At 36.3% G+C, this 24,225-nt stretch overlaps 1 protein-coding gene across 1 annotated transcript in view; it reads left to right on the top strand.

Annotated features, from left to right (window-relative positions):
• The first annotated feature begins 3,297 nt into the window (after window positions 1-3,297).
• ARAP2 (ArfGAP with RhoGAP domain, ankyrin repeat and PH domain 2) overlaps window positions 3,298-24,225 on the top strand; it is a 124,408-nt gene continuing 103,480 nt past the window's right edge. The window contains exons 1-6 of the mRNA XM_069014304.1: window positions 3,298-3,417; window positions 9,130-10,152; window positions 15,754-15,824; window positions 16,752-16,831; window positions 21,879-21,961; window positions 22,751-23,107. Of these exons, the coding sequence (XP_068870405.1) occupies window positions 9,248-10,152; window positions 15,754-15,824; window positions 16,752-16,831; window positions 21,879-21,961; window positions 22,751-23,107 (1,496 nt within the window). The 5' untranslated portion in view covers window positions 3,298-3,417; window positions 9,130-9,247. The remainder of the gene's footprint in view (window positions 3,418-9,129; window positions 10,153-15,753; window positions 15,825-16,751; window positions 16,832-21,878; window positions 21,962-22,750; window positions 23,108-24,225) is intronic.

A 24,225-nucleotide genomic window follows, 5' to 3' on the forward strand; every position in this document is an offset into this window, starting at 1 on the left:
TAAAAGTCATAACTAAACTCAGGTCTGCTGTGCATTTTTAGGTAGCTGACAAACTTCATGTGAATATCAGACCTACTTGTAAGACATCCATAAAGGAGGGAGTAGCAGTTGTTTCCCCTATTTTATCTTATCAATTGGCTGTTTGTGCAGCTGGTTTTGCAGTTCTTAAATAGAATAAATATACAGCAAATAGAAATGATCTATAGTTTAAAAAATATGCGTCTAAAAATTACAATATTTGAAATTTGGAAAATGGCTGACTAGTTTGAATCAGTTTCATTAGAAGCTCAGTGAACTATGAGAAATGTGGCAAACATCTATTCTTACATATGACAACCACACAGTGTGGAAATCTGGGATATATTCATGTCCTAAGGATTAGTTCCTGTACAGTTTGATGATATTATTCCATCTTTATTCAAACACAGACTTACAGGGTTATTCTTACTGACTGATGATAAAAAAAATCAGGTCAATATCAATCACTGGAAAACAGGCTTTTTAAAGGGTTTTGTAATGATAAATATGAGCTGGAAGGTATTCTTAGCATGTTTACTATGAATGATCTAATATGGTTAAATGTATTTTAGAATACAAAAGCCCTAATGTCTTTCAGAGAATAGAGCAGAAGTCATGCAGCTCCTATTTATAATTAATTTACTGACTGAAATTTTGTCTTGCTCTACTAAAAAAACCTGCCTACCTAACACTTTTTCATGACAACAACATAGAAACCCAAAGGAAGAAGAAATTATCAGATAACAAAATCTCTGCAGGTTTCAGGCCTATCAGCAGATTTTTCAAAACTCAATCTTATCAAAAAGTTATACTCTGCCTTATGTCATATCTGAATTACACCAAAATTAGTAAGATGCAATTTCCTGCTGGAGTTTTGTAAGACTTTTTTTTTACCTTAGTGTTAGAAAGCTGCCATTCCATGCTCATCAGAGAACTATACACTGTAGATAAATTAGAGACTGAGAGCTTTCTTAAAAGATGATATATTATGCTACTTGATTTCTAACAAAGAGTAAAACACCATATATTAAATTATACTACTTTATTTCTAACAAAGAATAAAACATCCTATGTGTTTGTGCGGTACTGATAATGTAATTTAGACATACACAAAAGGTCAAGAAAAGCCCCTAAACCCCTAAAAGCACAATGTGGCTTAAAATGATCTTGTGTATATTGCAATTTGTCTGGACATAATGCAAACGGAAATAAGTAAGCATAACTGGGTATGTGTTTAATGCTTATTTCTCCCATTCCCCACCCTCTCCCAAAAAAAAACCACTGAAAAAAATTATCTCAGTTCTTGTGTTCCTGTATTGTGGTCAAGGAAACTGCCTAAGTAAAACTCCCGAGACACAGTGTGTCAGGGTGCACTGTCATGCTGTGCTCTGAGGGAAGATACCACTGCTGCACAGGTATAAATGTATTGAGGGCAATCTCTTTCAGTGAGCTCCAAGTGAGAGTCTGACACCCTTTTTTAAGGAGGAATGCTGAGGGGACCATTATCTACAGTCTCTGCCACTGGTCCAGTGACATGGGCAAATCACATGGGTCCCTGGAAGAGGAAGAAAAGTGGGCTCTATGGAAAGACTTGAGAATTTCTTGACAGAGAAGAGAGAAGAGCTCAAGGGTACTAATCAATGACCATACCCTTAGACTTGCAGGAAAAAGAAATTCTAGCCCACCACAAACTGCTAATTAACAGAATTTTTGCATGGTGAGGTAAGCCTTGCAAAGGAGGCCAGTCTTTTGTTATTTACAGGGCCTGAATCTTTCAAATAGTTTAAGTTACTGTGGTTAAAATTCCTTTTCAAAGTCAGTATTCATTAGCATTCTTACTGTTCTGAAAGGAAGCTAGGCTTAGCTGGAAATGCTAGGCAAATCTGTGATCAGATGACTCTGTGAGTCATTAGGTTACAATTCAGAAAGGCTATGACACAAAAGGGTGTTAGTATACTTACCTGAATCACATCTGTGCACTCACTTGGTTTGGAAACATATCAGCCCCTTTGCAAATAATTGGGAATGACAATCCCTTGTCTGAGATAGACTCTGAAAAAGCATTAATAAAAAGACAAGCAAGAACACAATATATTTCTTTAGATATAAAGAAAAAAGGCAAATACGAAAATTTGCTTGCATTATCCAAGTTTAGGAGGTAAAATTAACTGCATTTTTTTGGTACACAGATATTTTTGTAACTAATACTTAGAACTTGCTGCTAGATTTTCAGAAGTGCTTGGGCACTGGTGGAATTGGTGTTGTAATGCTGAACTGCAAACTTCTAGTCTGGAAGTTTTGACGGTAAGCTGGAGAGTGAAAAAAGCTGTTTGCATTCAAAATTGTGATCCTGAAACCTCAGTTTGGTACCATGGCACTAACAGTTTTTAACAGCCCTGCTACTAGTAAGGCTATTTTAGTAAGTCTATTTTTAGTGTGTAGGAAGCAGTCTTAAAAAGAGCCCAGGTTTACTTGCTCCTAAGTTAGCACTTTAATAACTGGTGTCTTTTTCTCAGTATAGCTTTGCTTCTGTTTTGCTTCTGTAGAGTGAGTGGCAGACCTCAGACTTCACCTGCAACACTGTAAGCCCTCTGGAACCTCCTTGGATTTAAAGAGAAAAGATCGGAACCTACACTTCAAGAAGAAGATGTGTATGTCCACCAGTGGGCAACATTAAAGTACTTTCAGTATCATTTCGTGTAACAAAATGCTAGTTTCATCTGAGTGACTGTTTTTCACCGACATGGGCGAGCTCTAAGAATAGGGGAATTCTCAGAAACTAGTGAAGGCTTAGTAACTTTAGGTTTTTTTAAGCAAGTGATCACAGCTGTATCACTACTGGCAGGCTGTCCTGCTTTCTCGCAGGTGGAGCGCTTGCCCTCAGCGTGGCTCCCCGTGGTGACAGAGGTGGCACCGGGACGCCCTTTGCCCACTGGCCTGGCAGCCTGGGGGGGGGGAGACTCGCCGCCTGCCCAGCCCGGGCTGGGGAACACGGGACGCGTGAGAAGCGAAGCGCTGGGGCACAGAGCACTCCGGAGCCGAAGCTTGCCTACGGGCTTCCCAGTGCCTCCTCAGGAACTATGCGGCCCGGCCAGAACGCCCCGAGCCGCAGCGCGGCGGCGCGGAGGGCGGCGGGCGCTCCCGGCGCGCCCAGGTGCGGCCGCCTCCTGCAGCGGGGAGGGAGCTCCGCGGGCGCGGCCTGCCGGGGAGCAGCGCGGGGGGGGGGGTGGGGTGGGGTGGGGTGTGCAGCCAGCCAGGCAGGAAGGAAGGAAAGAGAAAGCAAGCAAGAAAGTGAGAGAGCGGGGAGCCGGAGGGAGAACTGAAAACTGAAGCAATCTAAAGCCCCGCGCTTCGTTCCTCTGCCTCCCTGTCCCCGTCACCTGCTGGATTTTGCCAAAGGTAGGGCGGCCTCGGCGGGCGCGGGGTGTGCGGGGTTTCGGGCAGGGTCTGCCCGCCGGCTGCGCCCCGCGCGGGCCGCTCCGGGCCGGGCCGCTGCCGGGGGTGATGCTGCGGCTCCCGGTCCCGCCGGCAGCGAGCCCCGCGCTGCTGCTGCGCGCTGGCTTGAGAGCTGCCGGGGAGTGCACGGGGGTTTGGTACGGGGCTTGCCCCAGATCTCCGACAGATACCGGAGATAGGATCGGACTAGGAATAGCAGGTAGAAAATAAGGCAAGTATTGCTCTCTGTTTTTTTTCTAGCTTCAGCTGTTTTAACGATTCGTATATAAATGTCATGCTAAAGAACAGTGCTCTAGTATTGTGTATTTATTTACTCTATGAGTTGTTTTTGTGAACTCAGACGTGAACAGACCTCATGTTAGATGCCATTATATACCTGGAAATTTTATCAGAAAACTTAAGAAAGTCAAAGAAGCTGTAGGATGTCCTGGATCGAGAATACGAAGTGAAGGGTACAGCACCCGAGTGTTGCCACAGCGACTTCCCAAAGTTCCAATTCCACCTTCAGTTTGCTTATTCATGCCATGTAGTTCCTTACTCCAGCGACTCTGCAAGTTCTTCCACTGGAATTTCTTGCAGTTTGAGGTTTGACTCCGAGGTAGCGAAGGTTGTTGAACCTTTCTCTTGAAGGCAAGTGTTCTGAAATGAGAAAGAAAAAAAAGGACAAACAAAGAAACATTTTGACAGAGGATGTGATTAAAGCTATTTTGTCATTATCCACTAGGTTGACCTATGCTTAGTAACTTCCTTGTTTTGGTAAAGGCAACAGTTCTATCTCAATTGTTGCAATCAGTATGTATATATATATTTTTTTTTTTCCATGCAGTCGATATGCTGATAGTATAATACAGGTTTTGGAAAAGATCTTTAATCTACAGTGCTTTCTATGTTAATCTTGTCAGTTTGTATGGAGTCAATTACAATGTGAAGATGAAATTCACTACTTGTAGATTTCATTCTGCTCCACGGTAAGACCTGTTGTACTGTTCTTTTTTGGTGTGGTTGGTTTTGGTTTATTTTCTTTTTTTTTTTTTTTTCTTTTTTTTTCTTTTTACATATTTATTAGGATCTTAATCTAGTGTGTGGTTTAGCAGAAGTTGGGAGCAAGCCTGAACTTGCTTGTGTTTGTTGAACTTTGTTGTGATTGCTCACAGTTTGATTATCTTGCCATGTACATCTAAAGGTTTGACAGTTTCTTCAGGCTTGCATCTGTATTGATATTAAAAAGGGAAAAAAACCCCTAGTCCTACTTGAGTGTTTCTGTGTTCACCTATAACCTACTGTTCAAACATTTCTTTATTGAAATTTGAATTGCTTGCTTGCTTCAACAAAGATTTGTCTATCTCCCAGTCAATTTTGTCTTCAAGAATTTTCAACTTGAAAATCATAGAATGAAAGAATTTTAAAAGTAGTAGATACAGCTCTTCAGAATGCTAGATGCAGGTGCTTACCCTGCATGTGAGGAAGGGTCCTGAGAGTTATAGTTGCCATTTTTCTTTGATGCTATAAAAGCTGTCACTTTTAGTCAAAGAAAAGAACTATTAGGCCACTCTAAGTTTTTTTGCCACTCCTTGTCTAAGTCCCTTCCATAAGATGGAAAAAGGAAAAAATCGACAATCAGTTTGTAAAGAAGAGTGAGAAATATCTTCTATGAAAGAAAGTTGGATGATCCCGTAGAAAGCTTGGGATGTACGACACATTACAATTCATGCCCTGCTGAAACTTTTTTCGTAGAAGAAAAGCCCAAATGGTTTTCCTTGTATTGCTTTTTCTACATAGTAGTTTAGGTGTTTTATCCCTATTTTGATAAAACTGAATGGTCAGGTGTCTTCCAAGAAGTTTAAGTTTGGTTTTTTTTTGTATAACCATTATAGCATTTTCCTATTTTTAGTAACCATGTTGGGAATGATGACTTTTGTCTTGCTTACCCTATTTAGGAGAATATAATACTACAACAAGAATCAATTTTATTTAAGCAAGTTCAAATTCCCCTTGTGGTTTTTTTTGTTTCTTTGTTGGTTTTTGGGGGGGTTTTTGCTATTTATTTCTATGTAGGAAAAATCTATTTTGCCTTGCTTCTGAGAGAAGATTTTTTTTACAGAATGTATTCAACATTGTGCTCTAATGTTGTTTACTTAAATTTGTAGTGGTAGAAATATGGATGTGAAAGAGTATGAATGTATTTGTACAAATGTGTATGTGCCATATATATGCACTATACTTCTAATACTGTACATTCTTTAGGATTTATTATGACTTACTTTGCAATCAAAGCTAAGGAGATTAAATTCTTTTTAAAATTTATAATAATCATATCAAAACATTAATATATTGAATAAGTTGGTCCTTGAGTTCTGCATTTCTTTATACTTCTTGAGTTCAAACCTCATAAAACATTTTAAGAAGCGGTTCCGTATTTATGTTCTAGCCTGCAAAACATTCACCAGTGTGTGTAGATTTGTTAGGCTGTTTGTTATGTTAATCTTTCTATAAGTGGTGAAACCAAACCAGTTGTCAGTATAACCCTTTGCTTAGATTCACAAAATAATATGTGATCTTACTGGTATTTAACCAGTTGCATAGCTAGGCCAGATCTAGGCATGTCTTCATAAATCTTGATGGATGCACTGACAGCTTCTGCCATAGACACCTACAGAAACAGAAAGTGGCTTGGGCGTTATCTTCCATCACTGTTGGCATTTTGTGGTCAAAATGTCTTCTCAGCAAGCAGTTCCTCCCTTCCTCTGCTACATGCTTTGTTCATAAAATACACAGTAAAACATAATAATTCTTATGGATTTGGAAGCAAAGTTTGTTCTCTGCTAGGTAACCCTTTGCACTGGTGTGTGGTTTATACAAAGATGGCTTAAAATCCAAATAGCTGATAATACGTGGCTATTTGAGTTCCTGAAGTGGCAACACTGGAGGTATTCCAAAATAAGGTGTAGGCAAAGCTATTGCATGTAGAAAAAACAGTATTAAGATAGAGAAGAGAGAGTGTGTGGATATAAATTTATATGTTTAAATAAAACAGGTATATATTTATTTATACTTTATTTATATTTATATTTTTATTTATACTTTCCCAGGTGTATTTTCTGTTATTATGAAAAGTGGGGAGATTGAGAAGATAATACTGTCTGAAAATGAACACTAACACCTTAGGGAAAAAAATAGCCAGGTGCCACCATGAAACCCAGAACTGTCAAAGAAGGTGGAAATGGCTGAGATAACCAGCTGCAACTGCAACTTTAAAAGCCTTAGACTGATATGCTAAAATTGTAGGGGTTTTTTATACTTGAATATGTGTGTGGTTTGGTTGTTGTTGTTTTTTTGGTTTGTTTGTCTGTTTGATTGTGGTTTTTATTTAATTATTTGGTACCTGAAAGACTATTTTCTGGCCCAAAGAGTACCTGTCTGATACTTTTTTCCTAGCAAGTAATTTCTGTACTAATTTTCATTTCATTCTGTACTTAGAATCTGTGAATATATCTTCAACGTGTTAAGAGACTGTGTTTACATTTACATTTTCTGGGGTTTAGAGATGGGTGGAGGCCATACTGTTGAATTTTATCCTTTATGACTAGAGGCTGCTGTGAAAATTTTGAGGAAATGCTGAGTTTTCAAATTTTTAAAGGAATGATGAGAGTTTATATAAGTATGCAAATTGGGATGGGACAAACGTAAATACAAACCTGGATTGTTAATCCGTTTAGAGCAATCCAAGGCTTTTTGAATTTAAATGACTTGGGAATCTTTAATTGAGGGTTAACTCCATAATAAAGTTAATCTCTTGAGAGGTTGATATCTGATTGACCTATAGAGTCCTCTCTCTAAAAAGTTTTAATTGTATCAATTTAATATTCAAGATAATAAATCACTTCTCAGACTTGTGGGTAGGGATCAAAGCTGATAAAAATATTTACACAAAAATGAAGTTAGAGACTAGAGAGAATCCAATGACATTTTAAATAATGGAGCATTTATAGTAAATATACTATGTTGATTTTCACATCTTCCAGAAAAATGTAGGTTTGCTCATCTCCTTTTTTCCTTATTATTATGTCACATACATATTTATGTAGTGTTAAGTATGAAGAGTCTAGTTTTTTCCTTGGTTTTGCTTACGAGTTTATGAAAGTGGTAATTAAGATATTTATAAAATTTTGCAAGAAAAGACTTCTGGAGATTGAGGTAGTTATTTAATAATTTATTTCATAATCATAATAAAGTACAATCACCAATAGCAGTGATAACAGTTATGCTTCAGCAGTGCATTATTTTAAATTTAGATTTATCTGTGTGTGGCTTTGGGTAATGAGGAGGGGCATAAAGATTTATCTCTCTATTTATTTACTTCTACCTTTCTGAATAATGACTTAGATATTCAAAAGACATTGGAGGAGTCTTAGAGGAAGAGGGTTTATTCTTTATATAGGAATTGATATAGTAAAAATGTAGGCAATCTTTTAAGCTTCAATTCTAGATCATAAGTACTGCATTTTTTGCCATAAAATACTTTGAAGAATTAGGTATCAATGCCTACTACCATGGATAAATTCTGGGCATAAGATTTCTCCTCTTTCTGATTGCTACTTAACTCTTAATGCTCTTCCACTGAAGCTGCTCTTTCTTTTCCGGGCTGCTTAAGGCTAGTACCTGCATGCCACGACAGCTGCTACAGTCAGCAGGTTTCCCTAAGGCCAAATTGCTCTTTATACAGGGAGAGAGAGGTGAAAAAACCTGTTGAGTGTTGCTGATCTTAAACCTTCTTTGAAGAAATATGATTTCAGGCTCTTCCAAACAGCTTCACAACAGTAGTATCTCGATTTTGTAAATTGTGAATTTAGATATGGCCATGAGAGAAAGAATAACTCAAATAGATGGAATCTGGAGAGTGTAAGAGTGGAGTTGGAAGATACTAAGGAAAAACTCATGGACAGCCAGAACTTGACTATGGGGTCATGCTTCTTCTGTTTTTGGTCAAGGGAAAAATGCTTCCTTGTCAGAGTTGAGATGCTGGTGGTTACCTGTTTCGTGTTCCTGCATGACAGTTTGTTTGAGGGGCTGGATCTACTGTTTCAAACCCATTTTATTGACAATAGTACTTGTTCAGTTGGATTCTCAGTTGAAGAGGGCTTGAATGCACAGTTCACATAGAATGCTCTAGACATTATTAGTCATTATTCCTTTGTTCCATTGCAAGTGTGTTTCTATGCTAAAAGGATTTTGAGATAAGGTAAGGGAGTAGAAGCCGTGTTCGATAGTTAATTGGTGCTAGTGTGGAAATAGGAAAGCTTTAGGTTCCAGTTCTGGTCTTGGATAACTCTTTCTCTCTCTGATATCCAAGTACTGTGTAATAAGAGTGTGTGTGTAGATAAGTGGTTCATCTCTTCACTGTTCATCTTAATGTTTAACTACTAGGAGTATGTGTTTTAAGTCTGTGTTACTTGTACTGAGACTTTGATTTTGCTATTTTCTTGATATAGGCTAAAATAAAAGGGTGGGTTTACCCTTGTTGAAATTTTCATATACAAACAATTTAAAAATATTACTATTCAGGTGACAGGGAGTCTTTCACAATTTATTCAACATAATTGTGAGGTTCAGGTAAGAATATTTTTAATGTCCTTTTTATTTTCCATATGTTTGCAGTCTTTAAAAAAAATCGGTTTGAACTGAAGAAACTTGAAGAGGTGTCGTGAGGAAACGGATATTTTCTGCTGGCTGGTGGACACCAAATTTAAGAGAGTTTTCTTTCTAGTGAACATGCATGCAACCTGACTACATGACTGTGTGGGGCAATATACGGAATGAAGTCATGTCATCCACAGGCAATGGCACTGATATTGAAGAATTTTTGGTCAACATTAACCTTGCACAGTATCTTCCTAACTTTAAAAAATATGGCTATAACATTGTGACAGATTGCATGGGAATAAATAACAGTGTGCTTCAGCAAATGGGAGTGTTGCCTACAGGGCATCGCAGAAGGATTCTTAAGCAGTTAGACAGTCTTTTGAAAATTGAAGGAAATTCTCTTTTCTGTGAAAATCTAAAATTCAAAGACTTGAAAGGCTTAGAAGAGAAGCAATATTCATCCTGTGATCAGGAGTCTCCTGTAAGCAATTCAAGTGTAGATGGGACTGGCATGATACCTGCAACACCATCAGAAGAACTTCTTAAAAAATCTTATGTTAATAAGGAAAAGTTTGAACTTGCAGAGCAAAACTCTGCTAATGATGATAGCTTTACAAATTTGGATTTTTCCCGTGTATACCAGAATTCAGACAGCATCCTAAAAGCTGTCAGTCAAAGTAGAAGTGTCAAGATGAATACTCAGCCGGATGCATCACTGACAGAAGCTGCTGCATACCAAGCTGATGAGCACATGACTGGGTCTTTGGTGTTTCGTGATCCTCCTTCATTTGTTCGTACATGCGAGACAAAATGCAAGGAAAACAAACATCAGAGGTTTGCAGATCAGGGTGATTTATCTGATAGTAAGCCAGATTCTCCATTCTATAAGTTTAAAGGAGAAATGATAGACAATGACTTATATGATTCCTGTTCGCTAAACTGCATGAAAGTATTTCCAAGAGCAAGCCGATCTTTTATCTTAAGGCATCGACCTGTACCAGAAATTCCCCAATCAAGTAAAGTTCAAGCTTCATCAAGGTAATTGCTGCTCATTACTAATGAGAGTTACTGTCATGGTAGAACTTATGGTTTGGGGTTTTTTAATTTTTTTTTTTTTATTTTTTTCATGTCTTTTTTTTTTTTGTGTGGATTTTTTTAGTATGCGGTGTAAATACACTGGATCTGATATGAATTTTGCCAAATTAATTGAAGAAGGATTAAGCTTCAATGTAATTTAAAAGCAAAAATGAGAGTATAAAGGGAAATTTTAGAACAGTGTGTCCTTATAGCCTCCCCAATTTTCTCTGCATCTACGTATTAACAAAGAAAGGAATCTTTATTGCTTTAGCTATAACTGTTATAAACAACTATATAAAGCATAAGCAAGAACTTCCTTCAAGATGGCTTTTGGGTTAATTTCTGAACTAGTAGTCATTTAATATTAACTTTGGAGAGTGAAGGCAACCATTTTCTCATGTGTTGGCTTTTTCTGGTGGTCTCACAACAACAAAACCTTAGTTTTTTATGATATTTGTAGTATAAAAATATTTTCGAGACATTCCAGCAGGGGAAAAAGGAAGAAAAAAAGAGGATAGATGTGGAAGGTTTTCAGAGTTTATGGAGTCTTTGAATTTTTTTCAAAATGTTCAAGTAATGTGACTGTGTGTTTTTCTTCCTTCAAAATGGTTGAGTTCATAATTTGAATCCACAAATTACTGAGTGGCACTTATTTTCTTGAATAAGCATTAGTTTTAGCTTGTCTTAGAAAAATATGATAGAATGTCGAGGAAAATATCTGCTGTTGGGATTTAATTCTAGACCTATCTTAATAAAGGTGTAATTGTTTCAATGTTAAAAATAAGAGGCACTGAATATGTAGTCACTCACAATACAGTATTACTGTAAGGCTATAAGCGAAAAATATCTCCACACAGGTTAATTTGTAATATTTTTGGATCTATTAAGTAAAGTTTTAGTTGTCATGCTGGCTAGCTGTCTTAAACAGAAGAAAAATTAATGTGAAGGCATATGCAAAGTTTTGTTGGTGTAGCCATATCCAATTAGGTTGCACTTATTTTATTTTTTTTAAATTTTTTTGAACCACAAGCTATGCCTGGAAGGGACATGTGTAAGAATGCTTTGTATTTATCTTGGCTTTTTCATCTGCATATCTCAGCAGTTAGAAACATCATCGAGTTTATACATGCTCTAAATGCAGGGGTTTCCCAGCATTTATAAGTTTTTTTAGGTTACTGAAAGAAGTCAAAATTAATCTTGTAATACAATTGTTTGAACTGGTGGAGAGGCAAAGATTCTTTGCAACAGAGATTTTTTTGTGTGACTTAAAAACTGCTTCATTTATGTCTTCTAAATGACAGAAAAATTGTGCTCACTGAAACATAAATATACATATCTTTCAGTGAGGAGCAGATTTATGTTAACTTTTGTAGAGTGATTATCCCTACTTCATTTAATAGAGCTATTCATGCTGAGACAAAATGGGATTCTTAGCCTAAAAGATGATAATAACTACATACTAAAAGAGTACACTCTCACTGTCTTTTGAGGAACAATCATCCAGTTGAGAGAATATGCTGTATTTGTAATCTTCCCACCATTGGAGTAAATCCTCCAAGTCCCAGTCTGTTAGTGATTGATATGTGACCGGGTCACTAACTTCATTACCCAGCGTTTTGATTTGTGAGCTCCAGCTTCTTTTCTTGGTCTTCATGCTTCAGTTATAGCAATATGGAAATCCTGAGGGACCAGTCTGTCTATGGAAGATTGAGGCCAAACAAGAGCTTCACAGCAGAACTTAAACTTCACAGAAACATTCTTGATAACCTTTCTGACAACTTTTTATAGGGGAAGAGAACTAATACAGAACTTTAAAATGGCATCATGCAAGCATCTTTAACCTCAGGAAAGACTGTGTCTTTCTTACAGAATTGCATAGACAAAAAGCCTCAACTGGCCTTACTGACAGATGCTGGTTTCATCTTTATTACATTGTATAAAGGCTGTTCCATAGAGGCAGAGAAATCCTGCTGAAATCTTCTGGGAAACTCAGTATTTCCTTCTAGTCATTTATGGATATTAGTCATTAAATTTTTATGCAAGGAATACTTTTCTCATCACCTTCTATGTGCCTTTAGCACAAAAAGTTCATGCAGTGGGTCTCCTTGTTCCCCATGGTAGGACTATGACCGTGTCATTTTTTATTGCTAATAATGCAATTACCTCTCTTGCAATTTAACTGCTTCCCTGTGCCTCACTTTTGCTCTTGGCTCTTGCCTGTAACAAAGTATGCTGGCAGCTGGAAAGACACCATAGCATTTTAGAAGTCGAAAATACTTTCGGTTTATTTCTTTTTTGAATTATGGCACTACAGTGTGGTATCACTGTAGTATTGGGGGGTGCAGAATTAAAAAAAAAAAAAAGAAAAAAGTGACAATTACACGATGTTCTTAATAGTGGTGTTATTGTGCAGATTTTAATACTGGTTTTTGTTGCTAGGTATTGGTGTGTAGTTATGCTAGGTTATTTTCATCTAGACTTTTCCTTATCACATCATTATGAGCTCTCTGTTGTTAGAAAATTGGTAAAGATCGGTCAGAAGGTGTTTAAAACCACAAAGTGAAAAATTGAAGATTTTTGTGAGACAAAATAGTGAAAGCATTGCAAGGGATGGAACTAACCACTAATGTGTCTTTAGGACAAGATTAAAGATAATTAGTTTTGAAATAGTTTTAGAGGCCTTTTGATACTTTGGATCATGTCATCTAGCAGTCACTCTTCTGTAAAATAGTTACCATTGCATCATTCCGAGAAGCAATCTGTTCAAACCAAAAGCTGAAGCACATTTATAACACGGTAGACCTGATTTTTATACAGAGTAATATGCAGACAGAAATTTCAGACTGATGAATTCCATATTCTCTTAGATTTTTTCATGTCCCCCATCTTTGTTATTTTTGTTGTGCAGTAGTGGGGTTGTTCTGATTCTTTATTATGAGAAATAAGAAAAAACAGACCAAAATTCTGGACAACATCCTGCATGTGGGGGGAAAATATAAATAAGGAAAGTAGGAAATGGTACTTGGCCTGAGCAGGCATCATTTGTTTTCTGCGGTTGGCAGATCCTATAGTTGGAATTTCTTGCTTGGAGCTGATATCCTTTGGACTCCATTTCTTAACATACAGGTGGTCAGGATTGCTAATGAGGTGCCAAGCTGGTGTTGCTGTGTATCTCTACTGTGTTCTGCCACACAAAATAAATTTTTTAGAAGAGAGAAGCTGCTCTCTCTCTTTTCCTGTGGTAAAATATCAACATCAATTTACCTCTGCTAGCAGTCTATGAACCCCAAAGCTTTAACACAGCATGCTAGAGCAGTTCTGATGTGTTTGCATTATGGGAGGGTTAGGTCTTGAGATGTATAGAAAAGAAAACATGTCTCGAATAAGTTTGAAAACAAAAGCTTCTTTCATTTAAAACACTCAGCAGAAGAATGCCAGTAAAGACTTTGAAGCACTGACTGCTTGCACTGACCTCCTTCCATCCCTTTATTTGCAAGGTGACAGGAGTATGTTGAATAAACCAGGTCGGTGCAAATTTTTAGCTTTCCAGCCTCTCAGCATTTAGCAAGACCAGTCACTGCCTCATCACATCCTTCCATCCTGTTTGTGCATAATAAGGGGTGTTAGAGAAGTGTATGCAGCCTGAGCTGCATCCGGTACCTCTTAATATATGAAAATAAAGAGTCTTAATTGCCACAGTTGTAACTAAGTCAAAATTGAATAATAATTGAAATTATTATTGTATCTATGAAAAATTGGCGCACTATGTGATTGGCAGCCTGCTTGCACTAACCTTCCATTAAAGAGCAAAATAAAGAGTATCTTACGTAAGGAAAACCCTATAATTTTGAAAACTCTTCAAGTCAAAGCTGTTTATCTGTAACTCTTAATTTAGTTTAATGCTGCTAATACCCTTTAAAAGATACCAACCTGACAACAAAAAATCTGATCTGTGTTGAAATACATTAGGTTAGGTTTTGTTTTTTTTTTTTAAGAATACTGAGTTCTTTAAAATTAGGTTAGTACAAGCACAGGAAGTTAGTTTGCTAATGGAGCTTCAAAAGGTGTAAGTACATCAATTTTAGTAAAATGTATGATGAAACACAGATTTTTAAGGTATTTGCTGTGTATTTATTGTAATTATGACTCAGGAGAGTAAGCAATTATGTATAGGAACCAGGCCATAATCCTGCCCAGAATACTCACCCTGTGTCTTCTTTTTGTTTCACCCTGTGATCATTGGGGAACTTATTTTATATAACCTGGATAACATTTGAAATGTCAAGTAACTTTATAATGTGTGGCTTCTATCTTAATTTAATCTAATAAATTTTTTTAGGCAGATTTAGGCATGGAATAAAAATGATGTAAAATAGTAGTTCATGAAGCCTGCCTGTGTCACAAAGAAACATCATTTTGTTGTAAGGATTAATTCAAATTGGACTTCATGGCACAGTAGGTCTAAAGTCTTAAAAGTAACTTATCTTAAAATAATATAATTTCTCAATATGTTAAGTGGGGAGACAGAAGTTAGGAGATTGATATTTATAGAAGAAGACAATTGCCTTTGGCTTCAAAGGATGGAGGACCTACAAACTGTCAGGAAAATTGATAAGGAACTTACATGGCATTTATCAGGCACAGACAATATTCTATAAGGATACACGAGAACCTTTAGTACTCTTATTTTAAGCAGAGAAAATGAAATTAAGAGGAAAAATTGCTAATTATGTTAATGGGGGAATTCAGAGATTGACTGAAAAGACCTCTAATACAGACTGCTGGACTAGTGAAGGTGGGTTGGAAATTTTCTGATTCACACGTTTTTCTTCCTATGTTCGTATTATAAAGCTATCTTGGCCTGAAATATTAATGATAGCAATAGTATTGCACTGTACTTGAAATTACTGAAATAGGTGGGGCCAGCACACCACCACTAATAAGATAAATAAAATAATAAAACAACCTGCTGTGCATGGAGATGCATTCTTACCCATGTATAAAATGTGTAGGGGTAGTCACAGGCTATTGCAATGCAGTGTCACTTACCTCTTGGTTTTAAAACTTTGTGGGGGGAAATAATTCACCTTAGGAAATCAAAACTTTTCAGCAATTTTTTTTCAGTGGTTGGGAGCATGTTTTGGCTCGATTCTCAGGCCCCTTATGAGTTTAATGTTAAAGTAGATTTTCATAGTACATCCTTCTTAAAATATAGTCATTGGTAATCATTGTGAAGGAGAAGGGGAGGAAAAGGTTGGGGAAAACTCTGGGATGTCCATTCTTCAAACAATTTAATCTAAATGTTTTGTAAGGTCAATTCAGAACAAAGCAAAACCCCAAATTTGGGATATCTGTTAGGATCAGAGAAGTATTCAGTGTCATAAGGGGAGGAAAACATATTGTTGTGTGACTTTTAAAATAAATCAGAAAATTTCCCAAGCTTAAAATCCATTGTTTCTGTATTTGTATATAATTTTAATTGTTTAACTGAATGAGATGGTTTTGCTTATTTTCTGGGAAATTTCAATTAATGTTTTCTTTCTGTGCTTTGTTTTGTTCAAGTTCCCTTCAGAGAAGAAGAAATGCGGACCTTGTAAATATTTTTTGCACTGGGACGCAAATTACACAAAACAGTGAGTTAAGCATGCTGATATTTACATCTTGAATATTAAGTAAAGAAAAAACTTGGACCAGTTGTCTAAAATAAGTATTACTTACATATTTTAAGAACTATTGGGCATCTTAAAGGTCTAGAAGAATTGATCTATGTGATAGCAGAGCATTTAATCACTTCTGCATTTTTACTTAGTTTTTGATTATGACCGAATAAAGTAAAAATTACAAAATCTAGTCTTTAAGCTGCATTTATTTCAATATACTTTTTTTAGACTAGTGTTTTAAGTTTCTAAGATTAGATCCAGATTTTTAAAGCAGAGTTAACTTCTTATTAAAAATATAAGGAGTATATTCCTGACTAATGCTGCTTAATTTGTTTGTAAGTGCTCATAGCTCCAGGAAATAACAGGAAATTAATTGTATTAAATAGTTTACTGAAGCATTTAGAAGTCTTATGCAGTCAGCTGTAAAGTTCTTTCATACTCAGAAAATATGTCTTGTTTGAAGTTATGTATATGTATTTCAAGCAAATACTCAGTGACAAAATGAAGATTGTGCACAAAAGAGTTGTGTGGTGGTTTATTTTTGGCATTTTTTTTAAAGTCAGAATAAAGAACACTTTGGAGCTATTGCTTCTTAGACTAGACAACTACAGGTTTTTTTATTTTAATGATGCACAGTAGAAAAGAAGACAATGCCTTTGTGCAAGTTATATTCAAATTACATAATAATAGTGATAATGTCTGTGGTGAAAAGAAAGTATCTGGAATTCATTTAGAAATGGGACATTGTTTATTGTTCCTCAGAAGTTTTTTTGAGAAGGACAGAGAAATTAGAAGCTGAAAAATCTGTGTCCCTCGTTGATTTTATTGACTTTAGCAGAGCATTTGTGACTCACAGTAGAGCACTGTGTGACTCTTATTTATTTATTTATTTTCTTTAAGATACTTTCATGGAAGAAAAGCCACCCATTATCTCTCCATATGGGGAAACCTTTATTTGTGACAACGCTAAAGATGCTAAAGTAAGTTGAGAAACCTGAATGTATATAGGCTGTCTTCACTTTAATCTTCATGCTAGGTATTCCATACACAGGAGGACAAATGACTTTTGTTAATCTCAAGAGACGCTTTGTATGTTCAATAGTAGTAGGAAGCTGTGGTGTGTGTGTGTTGGTTGTTTTTTTTTTTCTATTATTTTTTTACACAAACATAGGACAGATGACCAACTTCTTTTTTTTTTTTTTCTTTTAGCCCCAATGCCCAAAGCTGCCATATTTATGCTCTCAGGTACAATCCTTTGTGCATAATTGAGGTTAAGCTGTTGAAATTTGAAACTTTAAATTTACTAAGAAGGGTAAAAGTGGCTTTTTTCTCATCTGAGAATTGCAGATGAAGACTGGGTGTCTCTACACAGACTTTTGCATATCCTGTGAAAGCAGCTTGCACGTTAACTTAGGTGATATGATGGTCAAATTTGACCACACCCTTTTTCAATTACTATCTGTGACAGTTCTCAGGGCTTTTTAGTTCTTGCATGGTATTTTTCATGCATCTCCTAAACTTCCTGTATACCCAGAAAGTCACTTTTCTTTTAGGATTCTCTGAAGTGATCGTTTCTGTGGAGGTCAGTAGTTGATGGTGTGAATGCCACAGATGACATGTGGATAGACTTCTGAATCCTGTGGAGGGAGATATGGGAGGTAAATTAGCTTAGTGAGGCATCTGCCAAATGCCATGAATTTCCAGTTCCTGCTTGTCTCAGGAGTATGCAGACGAGAAATTGTTGATTCTGGGATTACTTACACTTTTTCCAGCCAGTCTTGAGCCACAGAATTAAAGATAACAGAAAATTATTTTATTCTGGTCTTCACTCTAATGTTTAATTTTTAAACTATTGTAAACTATTGACTAAAAAACTACTCAAATGGATGTTTAGGGTTTCTTTCTCCCATTCCAATTCCTTAAGAATTGATCAATAAAAGTAAATGGTTCAAATTTCATCTTCTAATGAGAGTAGTTTTATAGGAGTAAAAGTAATCTCTTTTTGATGCATACTTTCTTTTGGAAGTATACTATGCTTTTTGTTGCTGACTTTTTAACACAGTACACATAAAATCATGCCTTGTCTTTCCTTCTTGTTATGTGCACACAAAGCTGACTTTTGAGTGTTCATTTTCTTTTCCTTGCATGCAATGTCTTGTCTGTGCTAGTTATTGTTGTCTGCACCAATGTCTTCAAAAATTCAAAATGTAACTTCTTTGTAATTATTTCAGTGGTTTAAGCTGATTTTCTAGAAAAAGTTTCCTAGCCCTCTTGTTACTTCTTAGCATTATTCTGTACATTTCATTGAAATGGTTGTTTATGAGAAAGCATACCCAGAGAGGTTGTCAGTACTCTTCCTTATCTTACAGAGGCACCAAGTGCAAAAATACCATGCTGTTAAACTGGAATAACTGCTTGAAACGAAATTGCTATTCCTGCTGGTTGTAGAATCATGATTAATGCAGTATATTAGAACATTCTTTACCTGAAAATTTGGATTTTAATATCACTTTCATATATGTGAACAGTTTCTTGCATTATGTTTATCACATGCCTTTTGGAAACTTCATAGCCAATTTTAGTTCCACTAGCACTTAATGGCGGACAAAGGTCATAAAGAAGAACTGTAAAACAAACATCCTGAGATACATTTCACTTTCAGATTTTTTTCAGCAGAAGCAAATATCATAGGAACAAATAAGAATATTTAGATAACTCTGTAAAGTATATGAGATTTTAGAGTTTGTTGCTGCTGCTTCATGTTAAGTACAAGAGTATAGTTTGTCTATATAAAATGAAAGATCAAGCTGTTATACTTACTGACAGAAATTTGTTCTAAGGGCTTGTAAGCTGGCCATCACCCTTCTTTCTGTTTCACTGGTGTAAAGAAAAGGCTTCTGTAGGCTTTTATGAAGGGAGTGCCTGTAGAAATAGGTAATGAGTCAGTACAGACTGGAAGTAAGTGAGCATGAGAGAACAGGGGAATGAAGGTTGTAAAGAAAAGATGCCTTTGATTTGGGTCAGGAAGAAATACAAGTAGAAAGAGAAACCTCTGCAGGGCAACCTGAAGAAGGAACTGGCTTTTTAAATACTGATTTAAAAATAACACAAAAATCCAAGTGTTTTAGCACCATTTTATTGTTGTCTCTAACTAAAAGAGTCAAGTATATTAGAATTCCTTCAGAGGAAAACTGAATTCTAATGAGTTTAGGCCTCACAGGTGAAATACTGGCTTTATTTCTTGCTGTAGACAGACGTAATTAAATGTGCATACTGAGCTTGGTAAACTGCGTGAGCTCCTGAACATTGGGATAGTGTGGAAGGCTGGCCAGACTGCAAATCTTACCACTTTTAACATAATATTTGAAAAGGAGGAGTTTATCTTTATGGACCTGCTACAAAGTTGTATTGCCAGATCATGATTCAAGAATCAACCTGAGACCTGTGTGATATTAGCTTTAATAGGAGACTAAGGTGTCATCTCCTGAGGAAGATGCCTCTCCTCAATGGCATTGAATCTTCCTTTAGTGTAGGCTCAGTCCTGATACTCTTCATGCAGTCTGTGTTTTAGCTTTCAGGCTTCCTGTCTTGCTGTTGAAATCAGGAAGACTACCTGTTAGAGAAAGCTAAAATCAGAAGTGTATCTGAACTACTTCCTGGTCAAAAGTAGAGGGTTTTTATACAGGCCTGAGAGTAGGCAGTTCCATTTGTCTGGGATCCAGAAGCCATATTTCTTCCGTAAGGAGAGGTGTTTCCTATGCATAAGAACAGTACTTTTATAGAAGAAATACTTCTCTCTATAAAGGTGTTTACATGAAAAATGGTGCTGCCTTTGTGTAATACCTCAGAGACTTGCAGGAGGTGGGAATTTTGTCTTGTCTTGAGCCTGAGCATCTTGCAGGGTATTTCTGTAAACAGGACAGAGCAAATGCTTGAGATTTAATTTGTTTGAAATACATGTTTGTGAGCAAATAGAGCTTCCTTTGCCCACAACCCTTCTTCATTTGTGGACTTCTGCATTTTAAAATCTACTGATAATAGAAATACATTTCTTAGTTATTTCTTGGAAGTTATCTGGCTCTCTGAATTCACTTAAGTGCTGAAGATTATGGAATGAGCACAAGCAGGACATCAAACTGTTATTGTAGTGGTTCATCACAGGAAGGAAGAGGTAATACTGTGTAGCTTCAGTGGGTATGGTTTGCAATTGTATCCTGATAAGCAAATGAAGATAAAGGATACTGACTGTTTTTACTCTGAAGATCTTTCATGCACCGTGATATTAGCCTCTTGACTGTTGTGTAAGTATGGCCATCTCCCCTTCTTTTGTGAGACTCCAGGCAGTCCAAGTATTTGATAAGCAATGGATAGATTGCTTTTGAGTTTTCTATTTAATTTGTTTACAAGGTATATTGATACTTTTTGGTTGTTTTTTTTGTAGGGTTTGGCTGGCTGGTTTTATTAGTATGGGGGGTTTTTGTATTGTTTTGGGGTTTTTGTTTGTTTTTTTTTCTTTTTTTTATGCCTTTGGTGCTACAGCACAGTACTGTGATGTGTGGGTGGTTATGTTTTGGTGGGTTTTTATTTTTATAATGGATCTGATTGGCAGAGGAAGACAGACAGATCACCTAGATTTATCCTAGCATCAGACTGTGATTTCTACATTTGTGCTGCACACTTCCTCTGCTTTGGACTATGTCCTTCTTTTTAGCCTTGCCTTTTCATGTTGCCAGGGTACAATCCTCAAGTACAAGATTAGGTGCTGCTACTAAGAAAACAAATCACAATGTTGTGAAAGCTTATCCACTTTGTTTCTGCCATTGTTCAGCTTTGTTACGTACACATAAAAGCTTAAATGAGTAAATTAAAATGCTTCTATCAGAAAACATGAAGATGTTAATTTTAGGGGTCTTTTTAAAGGAAGAAAGACATATTGAGAAGCTTAGTAGTGCAATATGATTGTCAGATTAAGTTTAGGAAGTGTGAAATGTAATGTTCACAAGCAGTGTTAACCTTGACATTCTGTACATTGCAAGCCATTTGTGATCAAGTTTTCTAAGCAAAATTTAATAGATGTTGGCAAAAAACCCCAATGAGATATATTCAGTATGGCTGAGTTCAGTGTTACTTTAGGATTTTGAATTTGCCATTATTTTATCTTTAGTGCACTATGAAGGCTGTACATTTATTCTGGGAAGAAATATTGTTATGAAAGATAAGCTAGAGTGACAAATCATGAATGGTACTTAAGCTACATGTAACGTGGCTCTTGAGCTTGAAAAATATTCAGTTGTCATGATTTAGCCCCAGCTGGCAGCTATAACACAGCTGCCTGCCCACTCCCACTGCAGGGAGGAGAACTGGAAAACAAGTAAACCTCTTAGATGGTGGAATAAGACCAAGTTAATAATTAAAACAAAGCAAAATATAATAATAATAATGCTGATGGTAACTGTAGTGGAAAGGAGAGAGCATGATGCTCTGTGGTATGGAATATCCCTTTGGCCAGTTTGGGTCAGCTGTCCTGGCCATGCACCCTCCTGGCTTCCTGTGCGTGTGCTTGCTGGCACAGCATGGGAAACTAAAAAGTCCTTGACTTAGAGTAAGCAGTACTCAGCAGCATCAATGTGTTATCAACATTATTCTCATTCTCAAATGCAAAACTTAGCCCTGTACCAGCTACTAGGAAGAAAATTAACTCTATCCCTGCCAAAATCAGGATGTCAGTGGTGCCTTGAGAAAATCAGACTAGTATTTCTATGCACTGAATTTCTTTATCTGATTTGTTTGTATCAGGTATTTTGGACCATGCTTAAACGTTTTATCTGAATATTATTATTTAAAATGAAAACGTTGAAAATAACATTTCTTAGAATACAAAGATCAGCGTTCAAATGCATGTGTGAAAATGTGGGAAAGGACAACTTTGCTAGTTAGGCTGTTTGTGTGCGACTGTATGTCTACAGTAATTTAAATATCACTTACTCCTTCAGTACAAATGTTAGTTACCATATATTTCTTTTCTAGGAACTTCATGGAAATGAATTCCTGGCTTGTGAAAGTAAATTGGATCTAGGAATGAGTGAAGAATGTTCTTCCAAGAATCTATGGTATTAAATAAGAATTACAGAGAAACTCAAAATGTAAAGAAGAAAATGTTATTTACTGATGACACAAGTGGATCTCTAGCTCTGAGGGCACAACCATGACTGTATTTTTTTTCTTCTATTTGAGGCTTTACCCCATCCTTTATGAGGCAAAGCTGGGCACTCTGGCTGTTCTGAGACTGTTTTAAACCAGGTTTCAGAATCTCTTGTGGATTTGGAGAGTGTCCCTGATTTCCCCAGTCAGAATAAGGAAGACTGAGTTCCATTTTTGTATATCTCCTAGCTAACTGTGTCTGAGTGCTCTCATAATTTACTTCCTCATTAGAAAAAAAAACATTCCACCCAAACAAACACAAAACTAAAACACATTCACCACTCCTGTCATGAGGCAGTGGCCCATGGCTTGATTAAGTGCTTCTTAATTATCCAGTCTGCACCAGGCTTCTGTTGAGGTGGGAGAGGGAAGAGAGAGGTGATACTGTAAGTGCTTGAAAGTATTCAGAAGAGTGAAGCTAGTTTTCTGAGGAGGGAGAATTAATTCTAAATTTCTGTTCAGGCTTCTAAGGGAGTGTTACCGTGGTACTATTCCTGTTTAATGGAGAAAGTAGGATTCAGGATGGTCATAGTTATAAAATAATTGTGTTTAGCATGTCTGTGGTTATTACTATGATTATACAAGTTATAAACATACTTACAATATGTCTTAACGAGTATTTGTTCTAATTACTAATTTTATGTGTTTGTGCATTGTGGTAATACATTTTAAGAGTAAAATGCACTTTTTCTTTCCAGTTACTTTAATAATCAGAAAGAGAACACAAAAGAATTTGCAAAAAATGTATCCTTGCCTCAAGAAGACCCATCATTAACACCAGAAGAATCTGAAAGTGAATCTGTATATTCTATTGTGGAACAACATTCTTTGTCTTTAAAGAAAAAGAAAAATAAAGCCAAAACAAACTCAGCATCTTGCAGTAAGATACAAAGTGGAGATTCTGATCGCTTGGCCGGTGAACAAATGAATTTTTGCCAATTTGGTGGAGATCAAACTTTGATTGGAAATGAATCAATAGCACCATATGCTTGCTTTTATGGACCATCAATAAAGAAGGTTAAAGCAGGATGGCTGGATAAATTATCCCCTCAAGGGTATGGTATTTGCAGTGATTATTGTGTAATTGTGACAATGTATGTTTGCATGAGAGATGTTAAGTTTGTATTTAGTTGCTGCTTAATATTTGTAGTGGGAGGGGAAAGGGAATTGTATTCATTGAAAGAGCACGAGGCTCCTGTGAATTCAAAGGTTTTAGTGATGTTACCTATACTAAAGTTTCTTTAGGAGATGCACTCAAGAAAAATATTTTTCTTTAAATTGTTGGTCACCACTCATGAACTATAGTGGAAAAATACAGAATTAATTTGTACCAGTATTTCCAGTTGCTACATTTTTGCTGATTTTTTTTGTGGGTGACAAAATAAGTGAAAACAAACTCTGAAATACTACTTTACTAATTTGGCCATGGATTATAACTTATTAATTAGTATGACTGGAGGTCCTGTTGCTTTTTGTCTGTACAAGTTGAGCTTTGAGTTTAGAATTCATCTGGGGTGAATTCCTCCTAGTTTAATTTATTTTTTTGCCTAAAATTTGATGGGAGAAATCTGAGCTCAAATCTTAATATTTCAAATAAAGAAGAGAAGGGAGCACAATAGAAAATGAATGCTCTCTGCCACATTTGGAAGTTAGACAGCAACTATAACAGCAACAACAACAAATCTTATATTTGATTTCTGTTATAAGTTTTTTTATTTTAACTGATTTTAAACTCCAGCTATTGTTAAACTGTTTTTCACTGAAGAATGCTTCATTATCAGATCTTCCATTGTAAATACTTGAAGGCTCTGATGTTCTTCTAACTTCCTCCTTTTAAATTGTAGTTTTCGGTTCTCCATTTGTTCTTATGATTTATGTTCTTGCAAATTCTATGAATTCTTTTTTGTATTGAATGTGGCACAGTTTTACTTTTTAAGTCTGTTTCTGATCTTCAGTAGGACTTAGCATCCAGAAATTAAAGCTGTTGTGCTTGTTAGTGCTGTAATCTACTGTTCTTCTATTCAAGCCTTAGTAGGTCTGCGTTCTTTGTTCTTAGGACTGTATATTGAGCTGCACTGAAAGGTATTAAACCATCTGGCCTTTTCTTTGATTATTTGTGGCTATAATAATCATCAAAACTCAGCAAGTAGTATATAGATTTTTTTTTTTTTTA

Source organism: Aphelocoma coerulescens, chromosome 4, assembly GCF_041296385.1.
Source record: "Aphelocoma coerulescens isolate FSJ_1873_10779 chromosome 4, UR_Acoe_1.0, whole genome shotgun sequence".
NCBI lineage: Eukaryota > Metazoa > Chordata > Aves > Passeriformes > Corvidae > Aphelocoma > Aphelocoma coerulescens.